A 27923-nucleotide genomic window follows, 5' to 3' on the forward strand; every position below is an offset into this window, starting at 1 on the left:
TTTTCCTCCAATTCTTTTATTATCACCTTCTACTACAGACTCCAAAGACAGCAGATAAAGTGAAGGTGTAAACAACTACATTTACATCTAGAAGAAACACAACTATAACAACGGCATTATTTCACTAAGAAACACCTCTCAGTCTCACTTCACAGTTTCCTTTCTTCCTTCTTTCTTTCCTTTATTTCTGATTTGAAAATATATCCTCAGGCATTTAAGGAAATGAACATGTTCCAGGTAAAGAAATAAGATGACTGAAAATCTATTGCTTTTAAACTTCCAGATCTCCCAGAAACTTCAGTTTATCAAAATCTACAGCATTGGACTTCTTTCAAACTCATTCCATTCTCTGAAAGTCCCTGATTTGCAAAAGAATTAATAGACAAAAGTCATAATCTCCAGGATTCTCTCATCATTAAAATGAAATAGGCATCGGTGTCAATAGACGCACTAACACCAGCATAATAGTTCAAAAAGTCTTCTTTTGAAACCTGAGAGGGATAAAGGGCAAGGGAAAAGAAGGAAATGGTGTCAAAACATGTGGGTCATTGTAAAGCAGTTTACATCTCCCTAAAATCTTTTTTATTGAGTTTGCTTTGCAACTGGCCACCAGTCAAGGTCAGGCAAATCAGGCGGGGAAGCCTGGCTTGCCTTTCCCCTCTGACTCTGAAATGGGGCGTCTGCAAGGGCCTGCCTGCCCACTGGCCAGCTATAGTTCCCCTATGACCATCATTTCTTGCATTAAGATAAAAATCACAACCATCATTTCTTGCATTAAGATAAAAATCTCTAGAGCTGTGCTATCCAATGCAGTAGCCAAATACAGTGTTTTAAATCAATTGAAATTAAGCATGATGAAAAATTCAGTTTCTCAGTCACACTAGTCATCTGTGACTAGTGGCTGACATCTCAGAGAATACAATATAGGACACTGCCATCATTACAGAAAGTTCTATGGGACAGTGCTACTCCAGAATTTACTTTGTATGATCTTATTGGTGGTTGTTATTAATACTTTAAGGCAGAGAAATTTATAGCATAAAATAATAGGTGAAAACCTTTTTAGTGAAGGAGAGGCTAAACCAAACACTTAGATAGGGCTAGAACTAGAGAGTGGGGTACTTCCCAGGATCCTTGAGTACCCAGGAGTATATGATGCCTAGGGCTCAGTAGCAGGTGCAGGGGACTAGCCACAGGGGAGCTGCTAAAGGCCATCTTGTCCAGCTTCTCAATCTGGCAAGGATATATGTTAGTGTTTCATATGTGGCCCTGAGCTTCCTATAACAGGCAATAGAGTTAAGAGCAAAGATACACAGAGTAGTAACCAACCTCTAGGTTCTGTCTCTCTCCCCAACACTTAACCTCCCCTATTCCTTAATACCAGCCCAGAGGGTAATAATATTCCCCATAGTCTTGGAAGCATCGCTCAGAGGATGGGCATTCTGGGAACCTGCTTGGCCCATCAGATGGCAGTAATCCAGCCCTGCAGGGAAAGGAATATTAACATCACATTTTCAAACTCTCATTCTTGGCTGTCAAAAAAAAGTGGTGTTTATGGGTAATTAAGTTCTGTTCTTTTAAAAGCACAAGAGAGTACAGTCTGAACAGGGCCTAATCATTTTCAAAGACATTTCATCACTGTAACTGAAACATCACTCAGGTAAATTTTTAAATAATTCAGAAGCATCATCAGGGAAGCAAACCTAAAGAATCATAATATGTAACAAGTTCATTAGTAAAAAGAAATATATTTTGGAAATACTTTAAAATGGAAATAGAAAAGCTAGATGAATTCTTTTAAGGCTAGTTAATGCTTCAGACTTCCCTGGTGGCTCAGTGGTAGAGAATCTACCTGTCAATGAAGGAGAGGGGGGTTCTATCCCTGGGTCATGAAGATTCCCTAGAGGAGGAGACAGCAACCCACTCCAGTATTCTTACCTGGGAAATCCCATGGACAGAGGAATGTGGTGAGCTACAGTCCACGGGGTCACAAAAGAGTCAGACACAATTTAGCAACTAAACAACAGTTAATGTTTCAAGCCTAAAAACTGCAGAAATCCTACAAGATCAGAATCAAGTTAACAGCAAGGCATGGTCAGATAATGTAACAAAATGACAAGGGTGGTATTGTAAATTAAGCCATGTCTAACTTTGCAGCTCAAAAAGTCTCAATCTCTGGTTCCTAGAAATGAAATCCTAATTATTGCTATGAAAGACAAGCCCTTGCTTTCAGTGCCTGCTTAGCCTACCTCTAGAAGCATGCACAGTTTTTGAAACAGAATATTTAAAATTTTATATGATAAATATCTTGGGAAATCTGCTTTATAAAACATTGTTTTGGAGCATAATTCTATACAATTTCTATTTAAAAATCCTATCAGGAGAGGATTTGCATATAGGAACACCTCACTATCTCAAAATATCTAAAAACAAAATAATTTGTTTTTCAGTTATGCAATGAAAGCATTGTCAACTAACTGTTGGCCTGGGATTGTTTTATATGTAGGAGCTTTTTGTGACTAGCATAAGAAATTACATTTGCATGCAAATATTAACAGATATCTCCAAGCACCTGCAAAGCACATATGAATATAGGTGGGCCCAGCTTTCACCATTTTCTTTAGGTTACTGACTTGTCCCACTTGTTTTAGTATAGATGAAACAAAAGTAAATTGTCACTCTATCTAAATGAGCTCAATTATTGGAGCCTGAATTAATGGTGATTTACTACATTCACTTTGTAGTTTCAGAGATAACCTGAAGCAAATGGATAGTGAATGATATCACTAAATGAGATTTTTGGCATGACTAAGTATGAAATTTGTAGAATGCTATTTTATTTCCCAATATCCCCGGAAACTAAAGTACAAATCTGGGTTTACTTGATGTAATGCCTGACATTTGATAATTCCCTGCATTCATATGGCACTTTATCCCATCAAAGTGGAAGCATTCCGGCAGAACAGGCCACTTGGCATCTGTCATTTTGTCTCAACTGCAGGTCGTTGTCCTATTCAAAGGCTCCCTCAGAGGACTGATGGCCTTCAGCTCTGCATGGGGCCTGAGTGTTTCTAGGACATCAGCAACTCAGACATCCCAAGTTTAAGATCAAGATGTTCCCAGATTCAATACCAATTCCTGAGTGCAAGGGTTAAGATGAGCAAAGAAATAGGTACCCGGGACTTCCCTGGTGGTCCAGGGGTTAAGACTCTGCACTTCCACTGTGGGGAGCAGGGGTTCCATTCCTGGTCAAGGAACTAAGATCCCACATGCTGCCCTGCGTAGCCAAAACTTTTTTAAAATAAAATAATAATAGTCAAGAAATGGGTACCCAAGTCTTTTATAACAGGATTACAAACTACAGGCTCAGATTTTGATTCAAATTTCAGGTGCTTGAGCTCTAAGTCACAGTTTAGTTCAGTCGCTCAGTTGTGTCTGACTCTTTGCAAACCTATGGACTGCAGCACACCAGGCCTCCCTGTCCATCAACAACTCCCAGAGTTTACTCGAACTCATGTCCATTGAGTTGGTGATGCCATCCAACCATCTCACCCTCTGTCGTCCCCTCCTCCTCCCGCCTTCACTCTTTCCCAGCATCAGGATCTTTTCTGATGAGTCAGTTCTTCACATCAGGTGGCCAAAGTATTGGAGCTTCAGCTTTAGCATCGGTCCTTCCAATGAATATTCAGTACTGATTTCCTTTAGGATGGACAAGTTGGATCTCCCTGCAGTCCAAAGGATTCTCAAGAGTCTTCTCCAACACCACAGTTCAAAAGCATCAATTCTTTGGCACTTGTAAATTTACTATGAACAGAGTGAAATTGGAGATGAACAGTGGTTACCTCGCCAGCATAACATAAAGCTGGGTGCGATCCTTTCTGCATCTGAGCTGCTTACCTCCGGTCCACTGTCAGGAACCAACACAGAGCCGGAGACCCATGGTGCTCATGGGACCCTGGGTGAAACAGAAAATTCATCTACAGAGTTCAATGGCTACTAGGACCTTTATGATAATCTAGAGCAATAACGAACGAATTCCATTCATGAAGAAGAGGGAGAAGAATCCAGAACAAAAGAAGACAGGCCATTATGTTTGGAGATGTCCTCTCCCTGGTTCCGTATACTTTTCTGGTGGAGGTGAGGTCCAGCCTCAGCTGCTGGTTGATTGTTCATGTTTTTCAGGGAGGGGTTCTCTCCTGAGGAGCACCTTCCACTCTGTTTTATGAAGGAAAATACTGGCTCTGGCGAAGCAGGTGTGAGAATGAAACAAGAAGATGGTGCTATTCTCAGAGAGGAAGAGCTGTTTCACCACAACCCTTCACCGCACCAACTGAGACGACAAAAAGGCCCCTTCTCACACAGCTCTGTTCTCAAAACCCCCGGCAATCATGTGTTTATGTGTCTGTCAACAGATTTCACCCATCATCTGCTTTGGAACACATAATTTTAAGAGATCCATCTATTGTGTTTTTATTATAACAAATAACTAGCTATCTCTATTAAGGTTTATGTCGTTTTCATATAAGCAACTTGGAGAAGTAAACTGTGCTTAGAAATACAGCTTTCAAAGGATCAATTACATATAAATAACATTATATGACAGTCTATCAAATCCTCAGCATGTTTGTTTTCCCTTCAGTCGTAAGCATTTCTAAAATTTCCAACTTGGCTATGTCTTTCCACTAAGCTCTTCATTTAAGAGAACAGGCTATAATTTCCAGGAAAGCAAGTTTGCTGACTAATCTGAAAAACTGGAAGCTGTGAAGTTGTTTATTCTATGCCCCAAAGAGATACCCATAAATCAACAAGGGATAGTCCTTAGAGCATGTTAGCAGAATTACATGAAGAAAGAGTAGAAAGACACCCACACACCATCCAAGAACACATTTGGTTAATTTAATCTCCACTTGATTAAACATCAGCTGAAAAAATTGCATCTGTAAGAAGCCTGATGTGGGTGGAAGCATCCATCACCTGCTGGTACTCTCCTGGTTCAATGAGGCAATCCACACCCGCTAAGAGAAGTGAAGGGCCAGTGACCTGCCTCCAAGAATAGAGGGGTATTTTCCTTGATTGTCTACATCCATCAGATTTACAATGGAATCTCCCATATACCACTGTGTGAAGGGTCCCAACTGCCCTGCTTCAGAAGCTAGACAAGACAGAGAGGTGAATTTCAGTGCCCACCTTTCCCTTCCTCTCTGATTTCTTAAAGACTGCATGCAGTTAGACTAGTCTGAGAGCCAGTAGTTTAATTTGCATTTATTCTGGCACATTGATTCCAGGTCCAGTTCAGTCGCTCAGTCATGTCCAACTCTTTGCAACCCCATGAACTGCAGCGCACCAGGCCTCCCTGTCCATCACCAATTGCTGGAGTCACCCAAACCCATGTCCATTGAGTCAGTGATGCCATCCAACCATCTCATCTTCTGTCATCCCCTTCTCCTGCCATCAATCTTTCCCAGCCCAGCATCAGTGTCTTTTCAAATAAGTCAGCTCTTCACATCAGGTGGCCAAAGTATTGGAGTTTCAACTTCAACATCAGTCCTTCCAATGAACACCCAAGACTGATCTTATACCACCTCTTAAAAAAGCTCCAATACTTTGGCCACCTGATGCAAACAGCAGAGTCATTGGAAAAGACCTTGATGCTGGGAAAGACTGAAAGCAAAAGGAGAAGAGGGTAGCAAAGGATGAGATGGTTGGATGGTATCACTGACTCAATGGACATGAATCTGAGCAAACTCTGGGAGACAGTGAAGGACAAGGAAGCCTGTCGTGCTGCAGTCCATGGATCACAAAGAGTCAGACACGACTTAGTGACTGAACAACAACAACAACAAAAATTGCTTATCCCCACAGTCTAGAAAAGAACATGGCATGCGGCAGCGGCTCAAAAAATATTTTTTGATGGGATATCTCTTTACCCTAAAACCGTGATGCATGTGGCCTACTTGGAGGGGGTCCAGCTCTGCCTTAAAAGCTGCTATTACAGTATGAAATGTGACTCTGTGCTTGGCCACCAAATCACAAAGAACCATACATTGTCCCCCAGAGCACCATCTGGGCCTGGGAAGAAATCCTATCAAGGTTGACATGACTTTGAAGATCAGCCCCATTGACTGGCTGGAGGAGATCTGCCTCAGTCCATAATTCAACTCACGCATCGCGGGTTTCTCATTTGCCCTCTAACTGGAATTCAGTCAGGATGCCCTGCAGTTCTTGACAGTGGCTGAGTCAAGGTCTTCTCTGGCCTGGCCTGGGTTTGTTTGCCTTGGGAGGGATTAGAGGCCCAGATTCAGTGCAGATACTGGTGGCCTGTTCTCTCCAATCCTGATCTGCAGAATGTTTCCATACATTGTTCGTACTTCATGAAAAGCTGCCAATTTCATCCTCTTCTCTTAGGCTTGCTTGTCTAATATCATATCTAGGGTCTAGGCCCAACCTGTCCAGGTCCAGGTGAAGTGCTCTGAAGTGTTCTTTTGGAGACACTTTTTTTCTTTATCTTCTGACCCAAGTGGTCAGTTTATCTTTGCTTTTAATTGCAAAGGGAGTAACGTTTTAACTGTATAAGTTAACTAAAATGAAAATATATACTGAAAAATATTAGCAAATGATTTTTAATGACTCTTCTCTGTACTTCCCACTGCTACCAGAAGGAATAGATTTAAATAATAAGTGATTTCTGGCCTAGTCACAGGTTAAGGCTGAGAGCAGGAATGGAGTGACCCTGACCAATGGGCCATTAGATCTGGTTTCTGGAGGGTGGCACGGTGGAGAGGAATGTGGGCAGAGTCCTCACTGCCGGCCAGAACCAAACCTGTTAGAAGGGAGGTAACTCAATGTGACCAGCTGCCCTGTGAGGCATGAATGATCAGAAATCTGATAGCGGTGCCCTGCACCCCAATTAGACAGGAAGCAAAGTACTACTGGGCAAGATAAAGCTGATAACTGCAACCTAGTCCTTCTAGAATCACATGCTTATTCTATGGCCCCAGTTAAGCAGAGCATGAGTCATCCCCAGAATCAAAGACACAAATTATCTAGAGCAGCAGGCTCGAAACCAGTGTGCCCAGGTAACTGGGGACCCCTTCTTTAGTCACAATATGCAAGGCCCAGGCTGCAGAAAACATGAATATTTTTCTGTCCATTTCTTCATAACTTCCTCTGGTTTTCTGCTTATATTTCTTTATAATATTTAGTGCCTTTTGGACAACCACTGTCTACATAAGCATTGATAATAAGTCCAATAGAAAATCAGACTTTTGCAATTAATTTGCAAAAAAGCTAGCTTCCCATGACATGGAGTTGCTCTCACCCTAAAGAAAAAGGTCCTTTTTCCAGCCTGTCATCAGGGTAACTCAACAACAAACAAAGCAACGTGTCCTCTTTAACAATTGCTATAATTCTCACCCGGAAACTTTTGTTTTCACAATTCTTAAATCAATGTATATCCTGATCTCAAATTCCAAATTCACCAAGTAAACAAGTGAACTGATAAGAAAAATGGCAAGTCTGTTCTGACCCTAAATCCAGAGCTACTTGAATACATAAGATCTTAAAGGGGACCAATACCCCAGTCTATGTCCCCAAACCAGGGGAGGAGCACAGCCAGGGTCAGAATGACAAAAAGGACTGTCTTTGAGTAACAAGGTCATCACCTCCAGCACCATAGCCAGAGGACTAGTCTCTGTGTTTTGATCTCTGGCCCAGGAACAGAAAACAGGCAGAGAGAGCTGTAGTTTCAATATCTACTCTCCTGCAGCAGGCGCTGCCTTTGCTTAGAAGCCTGTCCTGGGGAGATGCTCACACGTCAACAACATGAAGCCAGAGCTTAGACCTGAGAGGAGGAGACTTTGAGCTACGAAGTGTCAGGATGGAAACTCAGCTTTGGGTGTGCCTATGGTCCTCGTCTATGCCTCACTCTGTCTCTTTGTGCTGGTGGGAACTTCAGCGGGATGGGCCCACAGCAGGGAGGGGAGAGAGGAACCTTCCACCAGGCCCCTGATGTGATGTGCCCACTCACAGGGTGAGATGTCCCACATAAATCCTGAGAGCACAGCCCAGTTTCAGAATTTAACCACAGGCACTGTCCTGACTCTACTGCTCAAAGAAAAGGTGTCTAGTCTCACATCAGCCTTTAAAATGACCCCAAAATGTCATTTTAAATCTATTGGCCAAACCGAGGCTCACTGAAACCTCAAGCAGAGAAACTCAAGTTTTGAAACTTGAAACTTTGAAACTTTGAAAATAGAGGCTAATGTGGGGTCTCCTTCTGATCCCCAGATTGGAACTGAGACTCATGAAGATTTACCATCAGTCTTAAAAATAGATAAATTCTTCAACCTAGAAATGCACCATCTAATTGGAGGTGGAGAAACACTCTGGGTGCCTGTGTGGGATTATAATATTCGAAATTTTATTAATAGCCAAGGAAGAAATCTAATTTTTTTTAGCCTGGTTCTAGGAGACTTATGGACCTTATTTTAACTAATATATATTTTAGAACTAAGGAAACAGCCTCAGAGAAGTGACAGTTAAATACTTAATGCCTTTATTTCTTCTGCCCTAGAAAATGCAGTGTATGTAAACACGTAAGAAACCCTGGAATGAATATGAACTCAGTGCTGATCCTGGTTTTGAGCTGATGTTTAATCATTTGGAGCCACATGGCAGCCCTTAAGGTTCCCTGTTCCCAGGTCATACATTCAGAGCTTCCAGGCGGTTCGCATCATGACGATGAAATACACATCAGTGTCAATGGACGCGCTCACCCCGGCATAGTAGTTCATGAACTCCTCAGGAGTCACCTGCAGTGTAAAAGTTAGGGGAAAAAAAACACACAAAGCTTTGCTTCTCACCATTTCAGTTGAGGGACATCTCCAGGACCTGTAAATGGGAGGGAAATTTCAGTCAAGGGGACTTTTTAGTGACACCACTGAGGAACAGATCTAGAAAAAGAGAAAAGATGAGGTTGAGGATGGCCATGAGTGAGTGGCCAAGGGGAATAAAGGAAGAAAGTCTCGAAAATTTCCAAACCAACCTAAATGGAAAGTGAGATGCAGGTCTATCTTCCTATAACAGTAGAAGCCCATCTGTCCAGGTAAGTGAGACTGAAACTCAAAATAGAAACATGGGTTCTTTAACTGAAGTGAATCCCCTCTTTTGGTGACATGTCAGAAATACCACCCTCATGTTCTTGTGTCAAGACAAGACATGTTTTTTACCTTTAAAAATGGAACGGAAAAAAAATAAAAATAAAAATGGAGCTCCATCCTACAGATAAGGAAAGAGATTTCTTGTTAAACACGCCTTGGCTTCATGCTTTTTTAAGATATATATGATTCATTCCAGGCACAGAGTAAGTTCTAAAAGATCCCCCCACTCCATCCCCACTTGGGTTCTCTCTCTTTCCATGCCTGTTTCAACTAATATGTTTACTTATGTTAAGGTTTTACTTTGCTTTCCTTTTAGAGAGAAGAAATGCAGTTACCAGTGTATTTTTAAATAGGTGCATGTGACAAGTGCGCTCTAATTCAACTGCATTAGCAGACACAATTAGTTGACTCAGGGAAATAATAGTTCTTTGGTTTGATCTCTATGATCAGTGAATTTAGCCCCAAGTACAGACCAGCTTAGCTCAGACAGTAAAGTGTCTGCCTACAATGCAGGAGACCCGGGTTCAATCCCTGGGTTGGGAAGATCCCCTGGAGAAGGAAATGGCAACCTACTCCAGTATTCTTGCCTGGAAAATCCCATGGACTGAGGAGCCTGGTAGGCTACAGTCCATGGAGTCACAAAGAGTCAGACATGACCAAGCGACTTCTTTTTCCTTCCCTTCCTTCCTTCCCTTTCTTTCTTCCTTTCTTTTCTTTCTCTCTCTCTCTCTCTCTTTCTTTCTCTCTTTCTCTCTTTCTTTCTTTCTTTCTTTTCTTTCTCTCTCTCTCTCTTTCTTTCTCTCTTTCTCTCTTTCTTTCTTTCTTTCTTTCTTTCCAGACCAGCTTATATGAGAGGAGAGACACAGTAATGATGGTTGTCTGGGAAAGTTATCGCTTTTCCAGCTAGCCCTCAAATTTCAGTGTCATGAGGGACTGAAAACAATACAAAAAGTAAAATACATAAATAATTCAAAACCCCTTTCTAGTCCCTAACAGCAAACTCCTTTCTCACCAGTCTTGGGGAACATTCTTATCTCTTCCAAGAATCATGAGTTGACTGACCCACTTGCATTTTGTGCTGAAATTATAAGGGAACAGAGAAAAAAGTCATAGGATCCATCCTTGTCTCCTTCTGTTCTCCCCTTCTCTCTCTTCCTCCTGTCTCTCTGCTCCCACCCCACCCCATAAAAGAGTAAAAAGCAGTAGGAAGAAAGACGCTGAATGGAGCTAGTAACTGTGCTGTGCCTGTCAATGCCTGGAAGTAGAAATAAAGAATACATGCACAAGAGCTTTTGTTAATAATTATAGAGTACCATTAATGTGCTTCTTTCTTGAGTTTCTTTATTTCTGGCCTGCTTTGCATTCCCTAGTTCTCCAGCTTTCAGCTCCATCTGGAGTTCCTTTATAACAACAGCTCTTTGTTCATTTAAAATGTGACTCAATATAGAAAAGTCTGAATCATTCATCAGGTTTAAAAAACATTTTCCTTACTCCTATTAAATGGAATATCCCTGGAAAGTCCTTGGCACAATGTCTGGGCAATAATAAGTGCTCGATAAATACTATTCAGATTTATAATTATGCTAAGTGATGTTTCTGTGCATAATATGTGCATATGTGCATGCTAAGTCACTTCAATCCTGTCCAATTCTTTGTGACTCTCTGACTGTAGCCCACCAGGCTCCTCTCTCCATGGGATTCTCCAGGCAAGAATACTGGAGTGAGTGGGTTGCCGTTTCCTCCTCCAGGGTATGCATAGTAGGTTTAGTCATTGAATCAGGCACTTCTGAATCTTTGAGAGGCAAAGATCTCGAATACCAATGTGAATAAGAGTTGTTTGGGATACTTGTTAAAACTGTAAATCCTTGTACCCCACGCCCACCCCCCCACCCCTCTTTAAAAACAATCAGATTTCGCAGTTCTTCAGGGCTGCCAGCAACCTGAATGAATAATCCATTCCCTGGATGATGAGCACCCAGAGAGCTGGGGGTTTATGCAGAGTCTGTGAAATTCAGGTGACATCAAATGCTATAACCGCTAAAAACCCCAATAACCCTTACTTTGAGTATTTGAGAACCTACTGTGGCTTGTGAAGATAAATGTCAGAAGAAACGGGGTGGGAACTTGAAATCAGCTGAATCACAACAACTGGCTATTCTGACTTGGGTTAGAGAAAAGGGCAGCTGAGGTTTCCCCTGGCAAAGGGGAGGAACCACCTGCAGAAGGGGGGTAGATACAGCCTGGGACCCCACGTCAAGATGGGCTAATTTGGGGAAATGACAGTTGACTATTTTTCCACTGCCATCTCAGAGATCAAAGGCCAGCCTCAGGGGAAGAAAACACGGTTCTGCTGTTTCTGTCCCCATGCATTTGACTGCCCAACAGAATCTAGGCTCCTTTTTTAAATCTACTTCTGCAATCACTTCAGGCTAAAATGGAGGGTATTTCTCTGCCCCGGCAGGAAAATGTCAGCAGAAACGACAGAAAGATCTCCCTCCCCTTCGTCATAGGGCTCACCATGAAGTTTCACAGAAAAAAAATGGGGGGGAAATTCCCTTTAGGACAGGAAGGCTTGTTTCCTCTCCCTATCTCCAGCATCTCCGCTTCCAGCCCACTGCCACACTGAGCCTTCCTGTGTGGCAAAGAGGTCAGGAGTCACTGTCCCCAGGGTCCTGCTGCCCCAGCCACACAGAGAACTCCCTTCCCCATCACCTCAAACCTTCAGGGCATCTCAGAGCAGAACTGATCCTGGGTCAAAAATCCCATTTCTGGATGTTGATAAAAGACAGACGACATTCTATCTTGGACTTCCCTGGTGGCTCAGATGGTAAAGAAAGAAAGAAAGTTTAGTCACTTAATCATGTCCAGCTGTATGCGACCCCCATGGACTGTAGCCTGCAAGGCTCCTCTTTCCATGGGATTCTTCAGGCAAGAATACTGGAGTGGGTTGCCATTCCCTACTCCAGCAGATAGCAAAAACTACATCTGCAATGCAGGAAATCTGGATTCCATCCCTGGGTTGGGAAGATCCCCTGGAGGAGTGAATGGCACTGACTCCAATATTCTTGCCTGGAGAATCCAAAGGACAAAGGAGCCAGCCAAGTGGGTTACAGTCCATGGATTCGCAAAGAGTCAGACATGATGGGTGACTGCCACTTTCACTTTTCTTTCATTCTGTCAGGGAAGTGTGTAATTTCCTCGGTTCTGTCTCGTCATAACAAAAATTTGAAGAAACGGATGTTAAAGCCCTCAGTGCATCACAGCTCTTGGACAGTGTTACAGCTCCGTGTTACAGCTCAGTTTTATTTAGAAAATAAAGACAAATACATCCTCAAGGTGTGAGGGCATGCCAACCCAAAAGACAGGAAGAGAAGAGAGAGAGAGCATGCACGCATGCGGGCGCACAGGAGAGAGAGACCCCCGGCCCTTTGGCTCCTCTTTCTATATGTTTTTTTCCTCCCCTTGCACTTGCCCTATGTAAATTGGGCTAGCCAGGAGTGCTGTTTGTTCTACCTGAGGTCCTCACTCCAGTCCTCAGGCCTTCCTTTGTTCTATTTTCTTTCTATTTTCCCTTTCTTGTCTTTTAGCCACTGCCATTCTGGACTCCTTTTTCCTATTCTAGCTACCTAACAATTCCATCTCAGTTTAAATACAGTTATGGCAACAGTATTCCTTATCCTACCAAGCAACATGTTTTGTCACTTGAAGACACGAGTTATTGGAAATGGGTGGTTGCTTTTGTCCTTAAGTTCACTGGCGTTTAGAAACGGAAGTTCATCTCAAAGCCCACCAAAGAGTAAATCAGAGTGAATTCTGTTATCTGGCATTCCCTTAATGAATGCTCCCCTGAAATGACATTTTCATGTAGCGAAGTGTGATGACAAACGATGCTCAGGAGGATGTGTGAAAAGGCAGGCAGCATCCCGAGATGCCCTGTGAACCATGTTCCCCAAAGTTGAATTATGGTCTCATTTTGAAGTTAAATATGTATTATCATCAAGTTCATTGAAATTAGGCTAGCTGTGTATGGTAAATATGGCAACCAAGAAACAGAACATTTAACCAAAATGCCACAGTCTTCAGATGATGGGTATTTAGCCGTATGTGGCTCCCCTACAAATATATGTGCATACACAGACGAACACACACACACATTTTTATTACCTTTGTTCTAAGCTTTCTAGATAGTCACCAAGGAAACATTGTACTTCTATTTATAAGATAATATTTTTAAAACTTGGGGCCCATTTCCCATTTATAATTATGGAAAGAAATTTCATTAGATTAAGTTCTTTCACTCACCACTCCATCTTTGTCATAAGGTGAGTCAAAGTTATCCAGAAATTTCTGGAATACTTGCTCCTCCGTCCATTCACCATTCTGATACTTTGGATGGTGTTTTGCATTGTACACCTCTCGAAGGTCTTCAATTGTTATCACACCATCTCCAGTCTTGTCTAGCTTTCTAAAAGCTTGCATAATCACCTCTTTTCTGGCTCTGGACATTGGAGGCTAGAAACATAGGGAAAAAGCCACATACATAAGTCGATGAGCTTTCCTTGTATCTTCTGCAATGAAATATCTGATTCCTCTCAGTGATGTGCAATTGCTATTGTATGTGTGCCTTTAAATGATGTGCATTATGACTGCTCCAGAAAATCCCTAAGCCTGTATTGTCTCCTGCCCATCTCCTCCATGGTGTGCTATCAGCTTCCAAAAACCAAGTCTCACGATAGCCAGTCCAAACCATGTTAGGCCAAACCCAGTGAATACAGTGATTCGTGGGACCACTTACTCTTAATGTGAGAAGAAATTCATTGAAGTCTATTGTTCCATTTCCATCTTTATCAAACCTCCGGAAAAGCTCTTCTGCTTCCTCCTTTTCCATGACCACAGCATAATCATTTAACCCTTTCACAAATTCTTTGAAATCAAGGGTTCGGTTGTTATTGTCATCCATAATTCGAAACACTCTGAAGATAAGGTACACATACAAAACGGAAGAAAAAACACCAAGAACAAGATATAAGAATAAAAATTCAAAGAGCAAGCCACTCTCAAGGTTTTTTGAAGTAAAGACAAAAGTCTTAGGTTCTTCTCTGGTGAGCTTCTTCCCAGCCCCTCAAAAAAGAAAATAAACATTTAAAAATATACTGTGTGCTCTAATTATATGACATTCTGAAAATGCCAGAACTGTAAAGGTGGTTTAAAAAAAAGATGCAGGGAAGGGGAGAGAGATTCTGGGCAGTGATATTTCTCTGTATAGCACTAGCGTGGAGGATACATGATGTGCATTTGCTAAAGCTCATAGAACCTCACAGCACAAAGAGTGAGCCTTAATGTGTACATTTAAAAAAAATTTTTTTAGCACATCAGGGAATCCCAGGAAGGAATACAGATTGTGCTGCGAGAATTCAACTGTTTTATAAAAGTTTGAGACCATCTCCCTGAAGGGGGATGGAAAGATGAAAGTGCTGACTTAAGTAACTCTGGAAATGAGTAGAGTTCATAAGACTAAAGACAAAAATGAGCTGCACATAACCTCTGTACTCCAGTTGATAAAGATATTTCTCATGGAGCTATAAGTGGACAATTTCCTTGTTGCTATATGGGTGCCCTGGATCCAAACAATTAAAAGGACGATGGAAGCTAAGCTTCTCACTGTTGGAGTGGGGATTTATAGATAAGCTAGGACAGGGGGCTAGAATGATCTGATCAATAAGGATTGAGCTGGAGACATCAGTAGGAACTCACGTTTAGCTTAATATAAACATAGATGAATACATATAAAATATTTACAGATATGTATAGATAGAGAGGGGTTAGCCTGTACATCTGTATCTCCTTGTTCTGTCAACTAAGAGAATCTAAAAGTAATACCTTAGTAAGAACAAGAACATCTAGAGTCTAGATCTTGGTTTATGATACAATTCTCCAAGAAAAGGAAATGAGCTTCTTGGAGAAATGTCTGATTCTAGAACTGGGGCAAGAAAATTTGCAAGATAAGCTTGGAGTATCTTATACCAAAAGGTAAAGAAGTGCTCAAAGAAACTCTACATTGATGGAGATACATCAAACGGAAACAGAAGCCAACCGAAAGAGCTCCCAAAGCCAAAACTGAAACAATTTGAACAATAAAAAAGAGTTGGGTTATAACCCAAAGTATAAAACACATATCCATGAGTTAATAATGGTTTAAGTAAATGATTGAAAAAGTAGATAAATGTGGGAGAAGAGATAAATTTCTCTTGCCGAATTTCAAATAAATTATGCTCATACTCTCTCTTGAAGGAGGAAACCATGCTCCCCAGGCCCTAAGTGGGGCTCTGCATAGACACTTCCCTTTGAAGAGTCCAATATGGAGAGGCAGAGGGGAAAGCAAGTTTACAGAGGAGAAACCAGGCACTGTCTCAGCCAGGAGACCAACATCAACGCCAATGGTGATAAGCCATTCTGATAGTTGGAGAAGGAAATGGCCACCCACTCCAGTACTCTTGGCTGGAAATCTCATGGACAGAGGAGCCTGGAGGGCTGTAGTCCATGGGGTCACAAAGAGTCAGACACAACTGAGCGACTAACCCACCATCACCCTCATGTTGATAGTATGCATGCATCCTTGATTTAATGTGATGAGAATGTCACTTTTCTTCTGTGGCCCCCAAAGAAACATAATCCCAGTCTAACTATAAGGAAAAAAGAAAATGGGGAAAGGGGCAGCCAACCCTTGAGGAGAAATGTAGGGAAGGGCAAAACCAGTAAAGAGGAGGAGGCAGAGGGCACATTCACGCAGAAGGCCAAGGAGGAGACAGTGTCTGGTCACAGTAGACTGGTTCACAATGGAAGGGCTGATAGGGGCGTGGGGTGGAGGTGGCATAGACGGCAGGAGAGATTTTGAATGGGCCAGGGAGTAGATGAGACAGTAGTAGTCATGAGGGGTCTACACTGAGGACAAGAATGTGACCCCAGCACGAAGGTGGAGGAGGGACTGATACAATGTTGAAGGGAAGTGGGCTGGTCTTCCCATTGGACCGTGACAGCCTGGCCACCAGGATCCATTTGCCCACATCCTGAGCATCTGACAGAGCTGGGCTTGGTCCGAGAGTGGGGGACTGTTGAAAGCGACATTCCAGTGCTCAGTAACCTGTGGGAAAGGAAACCTCTCGGCCACCAGATGGGAAGTTGGAGCTCCCCAGCGCTGGCACTCTGTCTGTCTCTAACACACAACTTCTCACACCAGGAGGATGCCCGTCCTTGTGACTCTTGGTGTCCTGGGTTCTCCACGAACCCTGGAGAAGCCTTGCTTGCCCATGAAAGCCCTGAGATAGCACGATGCCCCACCCATGGCAGGCACTGGGTTTAGTCTTTGGAAATAGATAACACTCAGGACCCACCCTTAGGAGGCTTACAATCTCTTTCCACTCAGGTTTCCCGGGCCTGAGGACTAATCCCAGGATCAGAGGGCCAGGAACAAGACCTGTTCTCCTGTGAAGCTGAGGGAATCCCTGGGTGGCAGGAGATTCCTGTGTCCCTGGAAGTGATGGAGACACAAAACCTGCAACTGCCTCTAAATCCCTGTTGCTCCCTCCCTATTCTAATTCACTACCCCCCGCTTTGAGGGGACTTTCAAATTTTACTCATGCCAAACATCTGATCCTAAGCTCAGTGAATACTTTAATAGCACATCCATTGCTTTCTCTGGACATACAGAGTCATTTCTCAGCCTCTCCTGAACCCTACTGAGAGCTTGAGGTCAGCAGAGGCAAACTATTACATTTAGCATGGATAAACAGCAAGGTCCTACTGTAGACCAAAGGGAACTATATGCCAGTCTCCTGGGATAATTCAGCCCTTATTGTCACAGCTTTAGGGGCTGTCTCTCTCATTACGCTGCTTGTTGTTCAGTCGCTCAGTCATGTCTGACTCTTTGCAACCCCGTGGACTGGAGCACGCCAGGCTCCCTTGTCCTTCACTGTCTCCCAGAGTTTGCTCAGACTCATGTCCATTGAGTCAATGATGCCATCCAACCATCTCATCCTCTGTCACCCCCTTCTAGGTATCTCTAATACCTGGATGTGCTTCTCCCTTCACTTTGATTTGTCCCAGTAACTGCACTTAAGAACCAAAAATTGTCACAAGGGACCTCAGAGATCAATGCTTCCAAACTCTGCATTTTACAAAGGAGGAGCTGAGACCCAGGAGGAAGTGACTTGCCCAAGGGCCCATGGCGGGTCTCAGCCTCACTTGGCTGCACTCTGCCTTTCTCCTTCATCTCGCTGCAGCCTACAGACCGGGTCCTACCTGCCAAGCCCTTTGATGCCCGCTGAGCCCCTGGCCAGGCACTGCAAGCGGAGCCTCTCGATGGGGTCAGTGGTCACGGCGAGCTTCTTCCTGGCCTGGGTCGCCATCTCTCGGTCGTGGCGTGCGGTCCCTGCCATCTGAGAAGGGATACACACCGGTCAGTGGGGCTCACGCCTCCCCGTGAGCCTCTGGCTCGGCAGGGTGACCACAGCCTCGCTGAGGACATTCACAGCACACTTGCTCATCCACTTCCTGAGAACCATCTCAAAGCTCCCAGAATTTCCAGATTGCACCTGCAACAACCATGTCCTGGCACATTTATTACTGGCTTACCTAGTCCTGAGATCATCAGATCTCTGCAGCCTGGACAACAGTTTTAAATACACAGCCATCCCTGTTGATGATACACGTTCATCTCTCAGAAGCTCTCTTCCCATCACACAAAAATAAGTCATTTCTCCAAATACTTTTTGAGCCAGTCTGACCTGCTTTATTCTTTTATCTAGAAGTTTCCATATTCCCTTTGACTGCAGATTTAATATTCTCCTTTTTGGTCTAAAGATTAATTTTTGATGCTTCTGTCTTCATGGAGATTCTCAGTATTGGGCTTTGATGATTCCTACGAGTAATGAGTATGTTTTCCTGGGTTGACTGGGCTTCCCTGGTGGATCAGTGGTAAAGAACCTGCCTGCCAATGCAGGAGACATGGGTTCAATCCCTGAATTGGGAAGATCCCCTGGAGAAGGGAATGACAACCCACTCCAGTATTTTAACCTGGGAAGTTCCCTGGACAGAGGTGCCTGGTGGGCTACAGTCCATGGGGTCCCAAAGATTCGGACATGACTGAATGACTAAGTACACATGAATGCCTGGATTGACTGGTTAGTGTCCATTAACACCTAAGTAGGTTCTCAGGACAGAGAAAGGTAAATAGACTCTCTCTCCTGAAGAAGAGCTATATCTTTTTTCTACAGTTTGCCTTTTGTGTTTTAAACATTCAGAAACAGGAGAGAGGGCGGCTGCAGGGAAGCCCTCCACTTTTCAAGGTCCACGAGCAGCGTAGGAACTGTGCTGAGACTGCAGCCAGGCACTGAGATCCACACAATCCCGGAAAAGCCATGGAGCTGGGAGCCCGGAGACCCAGGTTCTAGGCCTGACTGCAACCCACTCCTGGTGAGGTCTGAGCAAACCTCAGGGCCTCTGATTCTTCCTCCTCTGTTATGTGAAAAGATGAGATTAAAGAATCTTTAAATTCCAGCTCTGCTCCAAGAAACACAAATCTTCCTATGAGCCCACTGACCCAGTTAATTGGGGAGATTCTAGAAATTTCTTTTTCAGGGTGAGCTGTGAATAAAAGGAACAAGAGAGCTTGGTGGATATGCAATAATAATAATAATAATAATAACACTCACAGCGCAGAAAATACTGGTGTTACAAGGGTACTGCCCTTGACTCAAAGGCTCCCCTCTGCCCCCAGGCCCCCAGGTGCTGGCACTTCCTCCTTTCATCAGCAGTGATGACCCTCTTGCCCTCCAAGGCTGCTCCGTCCAATACAACCCAGAAGGTCTGCCCACAAAGTTCTCAACCTGAAGGTTTGTATGTAGGGGACACGCTGCATATGAAATATCCAGTAGAGGCAAATTCATGAACAGAACACAGATGGGTTGCTGCCAGGGCCTGGGAGGGGGGCCGTGGGAGTGACTATTTCATGGGACAGGCTTTCCTTTGGCAGTGCTGGCACGTGATACAGGTGATAGCTGCACAACAGGGAGACTCAACCATACATTTTTAAATGCCTGATTTTATCAGGTGTCGATTTCACCTAATTGTTTTAAAACCCTATGAGCTAATTACTGCTATGATTCACGTTTCACAGATAAAGAAATTGATGAGCACAAAAATCAGGCGACTTGCCCGGCTCCCACCATCATCGTGACTCACGGAAATTCACACACCGTCAGGACTGCAGAACCCCGAAATGTCATCCAGGGCCACACCTTCCTCTGGCAACTTGGAAACTGGAGCTTGTTGGTTAAGGAACCTGCCCCCAAATCCCGGCCAACAGTGAAACTGGGGGCTTCAGACCAAGCAGGGCTCCACCACCTTTGTGAATACTACAAAAGCATTTCAAAGTACAACTTGATGGCCCCCAGGCACAGGAGACTAGGGTAGAGTCTGGGAAAACAACCCTCCTGATCTGTCTTTGCAGACCTCCCTATCCAGTGACCCCACAAGCAGTTACCTCCAGAATCTAGGCTGACATATCCAGGGGAAAAAATTACATTCTCTCCTGCCATCCAGCCTACCATGGTACCTGAAATGCCCATGTTAACTACCGTTTTTAACCATTTAATGAACCAGTTCATCAACAAGTAGCTAATATTTATCCTGTGATAGTTTCAAAAAGTGGAAGTGTTAGTTGCTGAATCTATCCAACTCTTTGTGAACCCATGGACTGGAGCTCACCAAGCTACTCTGTCCATGGGATTCTCCAGGCAAGAATAGTGAAGTGGGTTGCCATTTCCTTCTCCAAAGGATCTTCCCGACCCAGGGATCAAATCCAGATCTCCTGCATTACAGGCAGATTCTTCACTCTCTGAACCACCAGGGAGGCACCATTGGAGCAAATTACTCCAAGAAGCAAGCCCTTGACTGAATAGCTGAGAATCATGAACTTTGAGTACTGAACTCCTCTAGTTAGCAAGGCAGGAAACAAAATTTGCTAAGAACTGAGGGCTTTAGAAGAAGGCAGGATGAGTCGAGTTTTGGTGAAGGCCACACTCAACTTCTGAAGTTTGCATGAAGGTACCAGGGCAGGAATCTGTTCCCAAACGTATGTCACGGGCATCACAGAACTGAACAGGGCTCCCTGACTCCCTCTCTCAGTCTGGAGGAGCCCACGTGGGGACAACAGCTTGGCCTGCGCCAAGCAAGAGGCTGCCCTCCGAAGCGCGTGGCTGCAGCGCCACCTTGTGTTGGCACTGCGTCTGCGCAGGTTGCCGGGTGAGACGCCAGTTCGGTCCATTCCCTCAACAAACATCTAATTAGCGCTGGGCACTGAGCTAGTAGTCGGGGCGGAAGGGGGAAGACAGCTGAGCCAAGGAAACTCAGGAGATGCGGCCAAGCAGCCTTGGAGTGGGGCTTTCTCAGGATTTGTCAGAGGAGGCGAGGGTGGTAATCACCCAGGCGAGGGCTGTGGGAATGCGAGAAGCGAGAGAGCAGTGTCTACTTCCCAAGTGCCAAGGCCAGAGTGAGAAAAAGAAAAAAGAAGAGAGAGAAATGATTATAACTAGAGAAACAAAAGTATTTAAGTCTGATTGAAGACTAGGTGTCTGTAGCGGCGGGAGTGAGAGAGAGCCATGGAGATTGGGCGGGGATTTGGGAAGGGGAAATTGGGAGAAAGAACTGGGCAAGTGGGCAGGCATCAGATCCCCTAGAGCCTCGGACACCGTGGTAGTGAGTCTGGAGTCTGTCCTGAGAGCGACAGGAGGCCACAAAGGGTTTCAAGCGAGGGAGCGGCCGTTTGTATGGAAGACCCTTCTGGATCAAGTGTGGGGAACGAACAGGAAGCTGGGACAGGCTGACTGCGGCAGGTGAAACCAGGCTGGCAACAGCCAGATGAGAGCTCATACTGCCAGGAAGGCGATGTTGGCGGTGGGAGCAGAGAAGATAAAGAGATCCATCCGAGATGGAGAAGGGCCCACGGGCTGCGGAGGGAGAGGCTCCCAGGCCCCACCCAGAGCTCTGTCTTGTAGCTTCGCATCCCAAGCCCCATGGGGGCAGGCCTGGATCTTTGGGGCACAGAATGAGCGGAAGCACCAGCAGCAAAGCCCAAGGGGACTGGCCATGGTCACCATATCTCCTGACATCGGACCGGGTTAAAGGCTCGTCATCCCAACCGTCCTGAGACGCAGCTGCCTGCCGCTAGCTAAGTAAGCTCTCTGCCTGCATTCCAGAAACCGTTGTGGAATAGGTTACGGAAAGCTGAACGTGCATGGAGGTCTGTCTCTGCATAATTCTCAGCGAGGTTCATGGAATCTCTTGCTGGATTCAGAGGGAAACTTGAACAGAATCTTCGGGGAAGAGAGAAAGGCCCAAGTCCCGGTTGCTCTTTATTGGGTTGTCTTTGGTGCCATCTAGTGGCCTTGAAACCTCCCTCCTTCTGCCCGTTCTTTCTCTCTTTCTCTTCCCCTCCCTCTTTCTTTCGCCTCCCCCTCCCCATCTCAAGCTGGGTTGCGTGTACAGCTAACAACCAACGACACAGGTGGATCTAGTTACAACAGACAATGTTTGAAGGCAGTAATTGGGAAAAATTGAACCACCTCTACTGACTCCACAATCTATTCAATTAACTGGCCATTACTACGTGGTAGATGGAAAAAAAAGAAACAACAGTGGTTCCTCAGGACGTTTCCCCATAGAAACTATTTCTCTGGAATAAATATCAGATCCCAGTGTGCAGAGTAGCCTAGCAGGTGGCTAGCATGTCCCCGTTCTGAGACTGAAAGTCTTAAAATTTGAAAAGAGTCGGTTTCTGCAGAAAAGACTGGGAAAACCCCAGAAAAGGTATAATGACAGGTGTGTATCTGTGTTGTTGACATTGTGAGAGTTCCCTTGTCTAATCCGTCTGAGCTTTATTCAACTAAAGAGACCTTTAACATCTCTAGCTATGCGAGGGACTATGCTAATTCTGCAGGTGATGTTATAGAGCTGTGGTTCCAAAGAAACACGATCCTGCCTCCCAGGGGACATCTGACGATGTTTGGAGACATCATCGGTTGTCACAACAGGGGTGAGGGATGGTACTGGCATCTGGTGAGTAGAGGCCAGAGATGCTGCTCAGCCTGTGAGGAGAGCCCTTGACAACGAAGAATTCTCCAGTCCAAAATGTCAGTCGTGCCCAGGTGGAGAAGCCCCGCTGTAGACAAAGACCTGGGACCAGCAGGGTTGCTGAGACCACCCCTGAAAACTAGACATGCCCACCCTTCACCCCAAACACAGCATCTCTAGGCGTGAGTACTGGGAATCTGCATTTCTGTTTCCAGGTGGTCTTTGCTAACACATACCTAAGTCTGAGAAGCTCAGCTGTTAGAGACCAGGTCACTCTGTAGTGGCAGGAGCAAGAGCTTGAGGGGAAAGGCTGGGGGCAAGGTTGTAACATAGCGCAGTGGAGGATGCATGAAGCAAGGACAGGTATACTGACCATAATAATCAAGCCAGGGACCAAGCCCCTCCTCAAAACTGCACACATCAGCACACTGCCTCCCCTGGAGGACCCTAGTGAATAGAGGTCCCCCACCTGAGCATGTGCCATGAGACAGAGGCAGAGTCGCGTCTGCCACAGCCGCTATGTAGAACAGTTAGGGCAAGGTGCTGAGAAATTGCTTTGGGAATTCAGAGAAAGATCAGGAAATGAGATGAGTGAGAGGCAAGGCTTCAAGGAAAAGATTCCTTGGAAAACTGGAAGGATTTCCTGGTAGAGGAGGACAGCAAATGGCAGTGCAGAGCAAAGGAGGACACTCATGGGTCCTAAAGAGGACCCCTGTGTCTCACCATGGGGTCCTTCCTTGGGTTTTCAGTGCTAGGGTATTGATGATAATAAAGGTTCCATGTAATTTCCTTCTGGTCAAGATGAACAATTTTTCTTAGTCTCTTCCTTTTGGAGTGGCTTCCCTGGTGGCTCAGGCAATAAAGAATCCACCTCCAATGCAGAAAACGTGGGTTTGAACCCTGGGTTGGGAAGATCCCCTAGAGAAGGGCATGACAACCCACTCCAGTATTCTTGCCTAGAGAGTCTTAGGGACGGAGAAGCCGGGCAGGCTACAGCCCATTGGGTCACTAAGAGTCAGACACAACTGAAGCGACTTAGCATGCATGCACATTTCTAGTTCATAAAATAAAGAGATAGGTACAAAGAGACTGAGTAAGTTCAGACGTAAGTAGCAGAACCAAAGTTCTGAATGGGGTCTTCTGTGCCTGCCACTTCCCCAGGGGGCTTTTGTAAATTACCCACAACATTTCAGAAAATATTCCTTTTTTAAGCAAGGAACCACTGTAGTCATCATAAATCATTCATATATGAAACCTGAGATGAGTTTATTAGCAATATTGCAGCCAAAGCACACTTAGTGAGGACAACTGACCTTGGAAGTTTCTGGAGCCCTTTCACCTGTCCCTTTTTCTGTGTGACAAGCTCTTGTTGAGGTCAAGGACAACCTCAGAGGTGATACACACAAAACAGAGCTTCCAAAGAAAGTAAGAGCATTCTGTAAAATTTAGTTTTAGTTGGAGGACAATTGCTTTACAGGAACTTTCCTGGTAGCTCAGTCAGTAAAGAATCTGCCTGCAATGTGGGAGACCCAGGTTAGATTCCTGGGTGGGAAAGATCCTCTGGAGAAGGAAATGGCAACCCACTCAAGTATTCTTGCCTGGAGAAGTCCATGGACAGAGGAGCCTGGTGGGCTACGGTCCACGGGTTCGCAAAGAGTTGGACACTACTGAGCAACTAACACACACACACACAAGTGCTTTAGAATTCTGTGTTGGTTTCTGCCTTACAGCCACATGAATCAGCCACAAGTACTGCCCTGCTCACACAAATGACACTGTACACTTTGAAGTATTGGGGAAATCTTAATTCTATTTGACTTCAGGTTTTGAAAATATGTAGGAGCATTGGAGGGAAAACAGGATCCTGGGTAGCAATGGAATCATGGCTGGAAGTGTGCAAGAACATCATGAATGGTGGGAACGTTCACGGAGATTAGTGTCCCGTGGAGGCAGCCATGGCCTTTCTGTACCCACAGTGATCATTCCTGTAATACTGTCTTTCAAATGCCAGCTTGTTTGTTTCTGGAACGTAGACAACTGCTTCTATGCACCTTGGTTTTTTTTTTTTTTTTAATATACAAAACTGAGACCAGAATAAAGAGCAAAAATTTGTAAGGAAAATTCAGTTGGGTAAAGTCTGTTGAATGTATTAATTAAAGAGATGAAAGCAAAAGCTGATACCAGAAACTAAACACTCTGATCTTTGCACCTGCGCACCCATCACAACCACGAGTTACCAGGTGAGGCATGTCCCTTGAGACCAAGAGCTCCTCCTGTGCAGAGACATCAGATTTTCCTCAGTCTCTTATTCCACTATCAATATCCTAAATCTCCTGGCCTCTGGATTATCTGGATTATCTTTCACTGAAAGTGAAAGTGTTAGTCACTCAGTTGTGTCTGACTCTGCGGCCCCAAGGACTGTAGCCCACCAGGTCTCTCTGTCATGGGATTCTCCAGGCAAGAATATTGGAATGGGTTGACATGCCCTCTTCCAGGGGATCTTCCAAACTCAGGGATCGAACCTGGGTCTCCTGCACTACAGGCAGATTCTTTACCATCTGAGTCACCAAGGACGCTGAGCTCAATATTCTGTTTGCCCAGCTCCTCCCCTGCCCCATTCTCCATCCACATCTGTGCTACAGATGGCGGGTGCAGTGGTAAAGAATCTGCCTGCCAATTCAGGAGATGCAGGTTGGATCCCTGGGTCAGGGAAGATTCCCTGGAGAAGGAAGTGGCATCCCAGTCCAGTATTCTTGCCTGGAGAATCCCGTAGACAGAGGAGATTGGTGGGCTACAGTCCGTGGGGTCGCAAAAGAGTTGGACACAACTGAACACATGCAGCCTACCTTACACCTAGCAGTTTATATCTCTCACTCCCCCATCCTCATATTCCCCCTCCCTCTCAATATCTGTAACCAACTCCTCCCTTTCATTCATGAATCTGCAGTGGTCCCTCAGCCCTAGACTCCCTCCAGCTCTCACCCTTCAAAGCCAAACTACTTGGAAGAGACTCTGTTTTTAACTTTCTCACGCCCCATCCCTACTTCGGTCCACTGCAGTCTGGCCTTCACTCTGTCACTCCAGAGAACACACACTCAGGAAGTCATTACCAGCCTGACTGCCAACTTCAACAGTCACCTTATTTCACTCCGCCCAGCAAGACCTTTTTCAATCCTTCTTGAAACTCTTTTCTCTCAATGTCTATGAATCTAACCTCCTATCTCCTTTCCTCTCAGGTCTGATCTCTTTGGTGTCTCCCTTGTCTTCTGCCTGCCTTTTTAAATGCTGCTATTTTCCAGGATTCAATGATTTATCCTCTTCTCACTCTCATATATCCTGCAGCAATCTCAGCCTCATCCACTGTTTATTACAACTCATCACATATCTTTATTCCGACTTGTTCACTCTCCTCAGCTCCAGAGCCAGATCTCAAATTTCCACACACAATGTGCACTTTAATAACCTACAAACATTTTGAGTTTAATGTACCAAAACCAAATTCATTATCTTTGCCTCCTTTTTATTCCTTGCCTCAGGAAATGGCAACACCATTTTCCAAGTCATTAACTGAACATCAGCCTAGACTCCTTTTCACCCTCTGCCTTAAATTAGCAGCCAATTCCTATAAAATATCACCATTTTGACACCTCCTGAATCTGTTCCTTCCCCTGCCTCCATTGCCATGGATACCACTTTAGCCCAGGACCTGGTCTTCTCCTATTTCCATTATGGAAATTTCCCCTCAACTGGTTCCCAGCTTTCAATCTTGTCCTTCCAATCTATCATTCGGATGACTGGCCAAGTGATCTTCATCACATGGAACTCCTAATTGCATACTCAAGTCTAAGAACCTTTGGTTGCTCCCCACTGTGTGCAGGCAAAGAGCAAACATCTTGGCATCTGATGTGTACATGGCCCTGCCTATCTCTCCAGTCTTTTTTCTACTAATCTCCATCCCTTCACAATCTATTCTACATCCACACTCATTCATACTCCACAAACACATCATGGCGTTCTGGACCTCTGGGCCTTTGTACATGGACTCCCACTTTCAGGAACACCCTCCCTCCCTGTTGGTCTAGGGAAATCCTACTTTTCCTTATAGAACCACTATGGTGAAGCCTCATATAACCACTCTCTTCAGAGTAAAACAGCCTGCATCTTCCTTGGTATAATCTGTGCAAAGCCCATAGACATCCACACTGCACTATGACATAACTCTTCTCTTTCAGGACAGCCTCTCCTACTAGGTCCTTAAAGGCATAGACCTGTCATCCTATTATCAACACTTAACAGAATACTACAGACTACTACTGGAGTTCATCATTACTATCATTAGATAATTACTATTTGAATCAAAATACAAATGAATATTCACAATTTAAATCTCACTACTTAAAATACACAATGACAAAATTAAAAGATTTTTGCAGCTGTAAGATTTTTAGGAAAAAAATAAGAGCTTTAAAAACAAGAGAGAATTCCATCTACTTATTATGATTTAACTATGCCCCAGACTGGAGGCCAAAGTGATTGGACACCTGGATAAATGGTATTACCATTTACTAAGGTTCTTTCCAACTTCATGACCAATCCAATCAACTCGCTAATATAATTTTTAACATACTGTGTCAGTTTAATAAGAATTCTGATTCTTATCTGATTCTAAGTGGTCAGTTCTGCAGGCAAGGTGTCACAGAATAACACAACTTAGAATGTTAGACAAACCAAAGTCTATACCAAAGCTCAATCTTTTCATTGCTTTTAACTTGGAGATATTTAACTTTCCTGAAGCTCAGTTTTATCATTGGTCATACAGGCTCCTTACAGCAATTTACCCAAACACTTCACACTCAAGCACCCAGCACCTAGTGACTGCTCCGTGATGGTTGTTTCCTTCTCCTTTACTGAAGGAAATTTATTTTCTACATGTTTATCCGAGCTCCTCTACGCAAAGATGACAAAAACCTCTCCCAGTACCAAGCCATTTCCATGCTAGACAGACAGCCAAGAATGCTTCATAAACATTCTGATTTTCTTTTTAGAAAGTAACATCTACTGTCTTCTTTCCTTTTTAGCTAAAGTGAAACAAAAGTGATCAATATAGTATTAATGGGAAAAAAACTTTGATTTACCTTAAATGTTAACCCGTTGCCACCAGTTGCTTTGAACTGAAACTGGACGCTCTCTCTTGCAACTGGGAAGACTGGTCCCCTCCCTTCCCCCTTGGCCCCTCCCTCTCACCTTCCATCCTCACCCCTCCTGGTCCTCCCTCTTCCTGCCAATTGGATATCTTGGAATCACTGCTGCAAACTTACAGTCTCATTGGCTCAGCTCATTGTCAATCGTGATCCTGGCCCTGCCTTTTCTTGAGTTTACACTTCTGTTGCCTAGGAAATGCAGTGACTGTCAAAGCCTGAGCTGTTTACCCTAGGAGAGAAGCCAGCCGGAAGTTGACTGGCAACTGTTTGGTTTCTAGAAGGGCATAAAACTTGCCTCCTAGGTATTATAAGATAATGTTAAGCAAATTCTCTTCCTTCTTTAGGCAAATCTTTCCTGCCCTTCTGTTGTCTCCAGATGACTTGCTGCTAGAGTGTCTAATTATCAAGTGAGACTTAAAATTACAACCCAAGGGAG

The 27923-nt window shown here is 44.4% G+C and overlaps 1 protein-coding gene across 4 annotated transcripts; it reads right to left on the reverse strand.

The window, feature by feature from the left end:
- CAPSL (calcyphosine like) lies at positions 1-27527 on the reverse strand. 4 transcript variants are annotated; one of them, XM_020911345.2, is made up of 6 exons: positions 27422-27527; positions 17457-17593; positions 13954-14131; positions 13461-13670; positions 8707-8810; positions 402-491 (listed from the first exon to the last, which is right to left on the reverse strand). In XM_020911345.2, exons 2-5 carry the CDS (start codon positions 17591-17593, stop codon positions 8709-8711), a joined length of 627 nt encoding a protein of 208 aa, XP_020767004.2. In that variant the 5' UTR covers positions 27422-27527; the 3' UTR covers positions 402-491; positions 8707-8708. The 4 variants fall into 4 exon arrangements, with proteins under 4 accessions (XP_070332680.1, XP_020767004.2, XP_020767011.2 ...); XM_020911352.2 differs by lacking the exon at positions 8707-8810 and adding an exon at positions 8862-8889 and having other exon boundaries at positions 418-491; XM_070476579.1 differs by lacking the exon at positions 8707-8810 and having other exon boundaries at positions 1-491.
- Positions 27528-27923: the final 396 nt, after the last annotated feature.

This window comes from Odocoileus virginianus, chromosome 14 (genome assembly GCF_023699985.2).
Source record: "Odocoileus virginianus isolate 20LAN1187 ecotype Illinois chromosome 14, Ovbor_1.2, whole genome shotgun sequence".
NCBI lineage: Eukaryota > Metazoa > Chordata > Mammalia > Artiodactyla > Cervidae > Odocoileus > Odocoileus virginianus.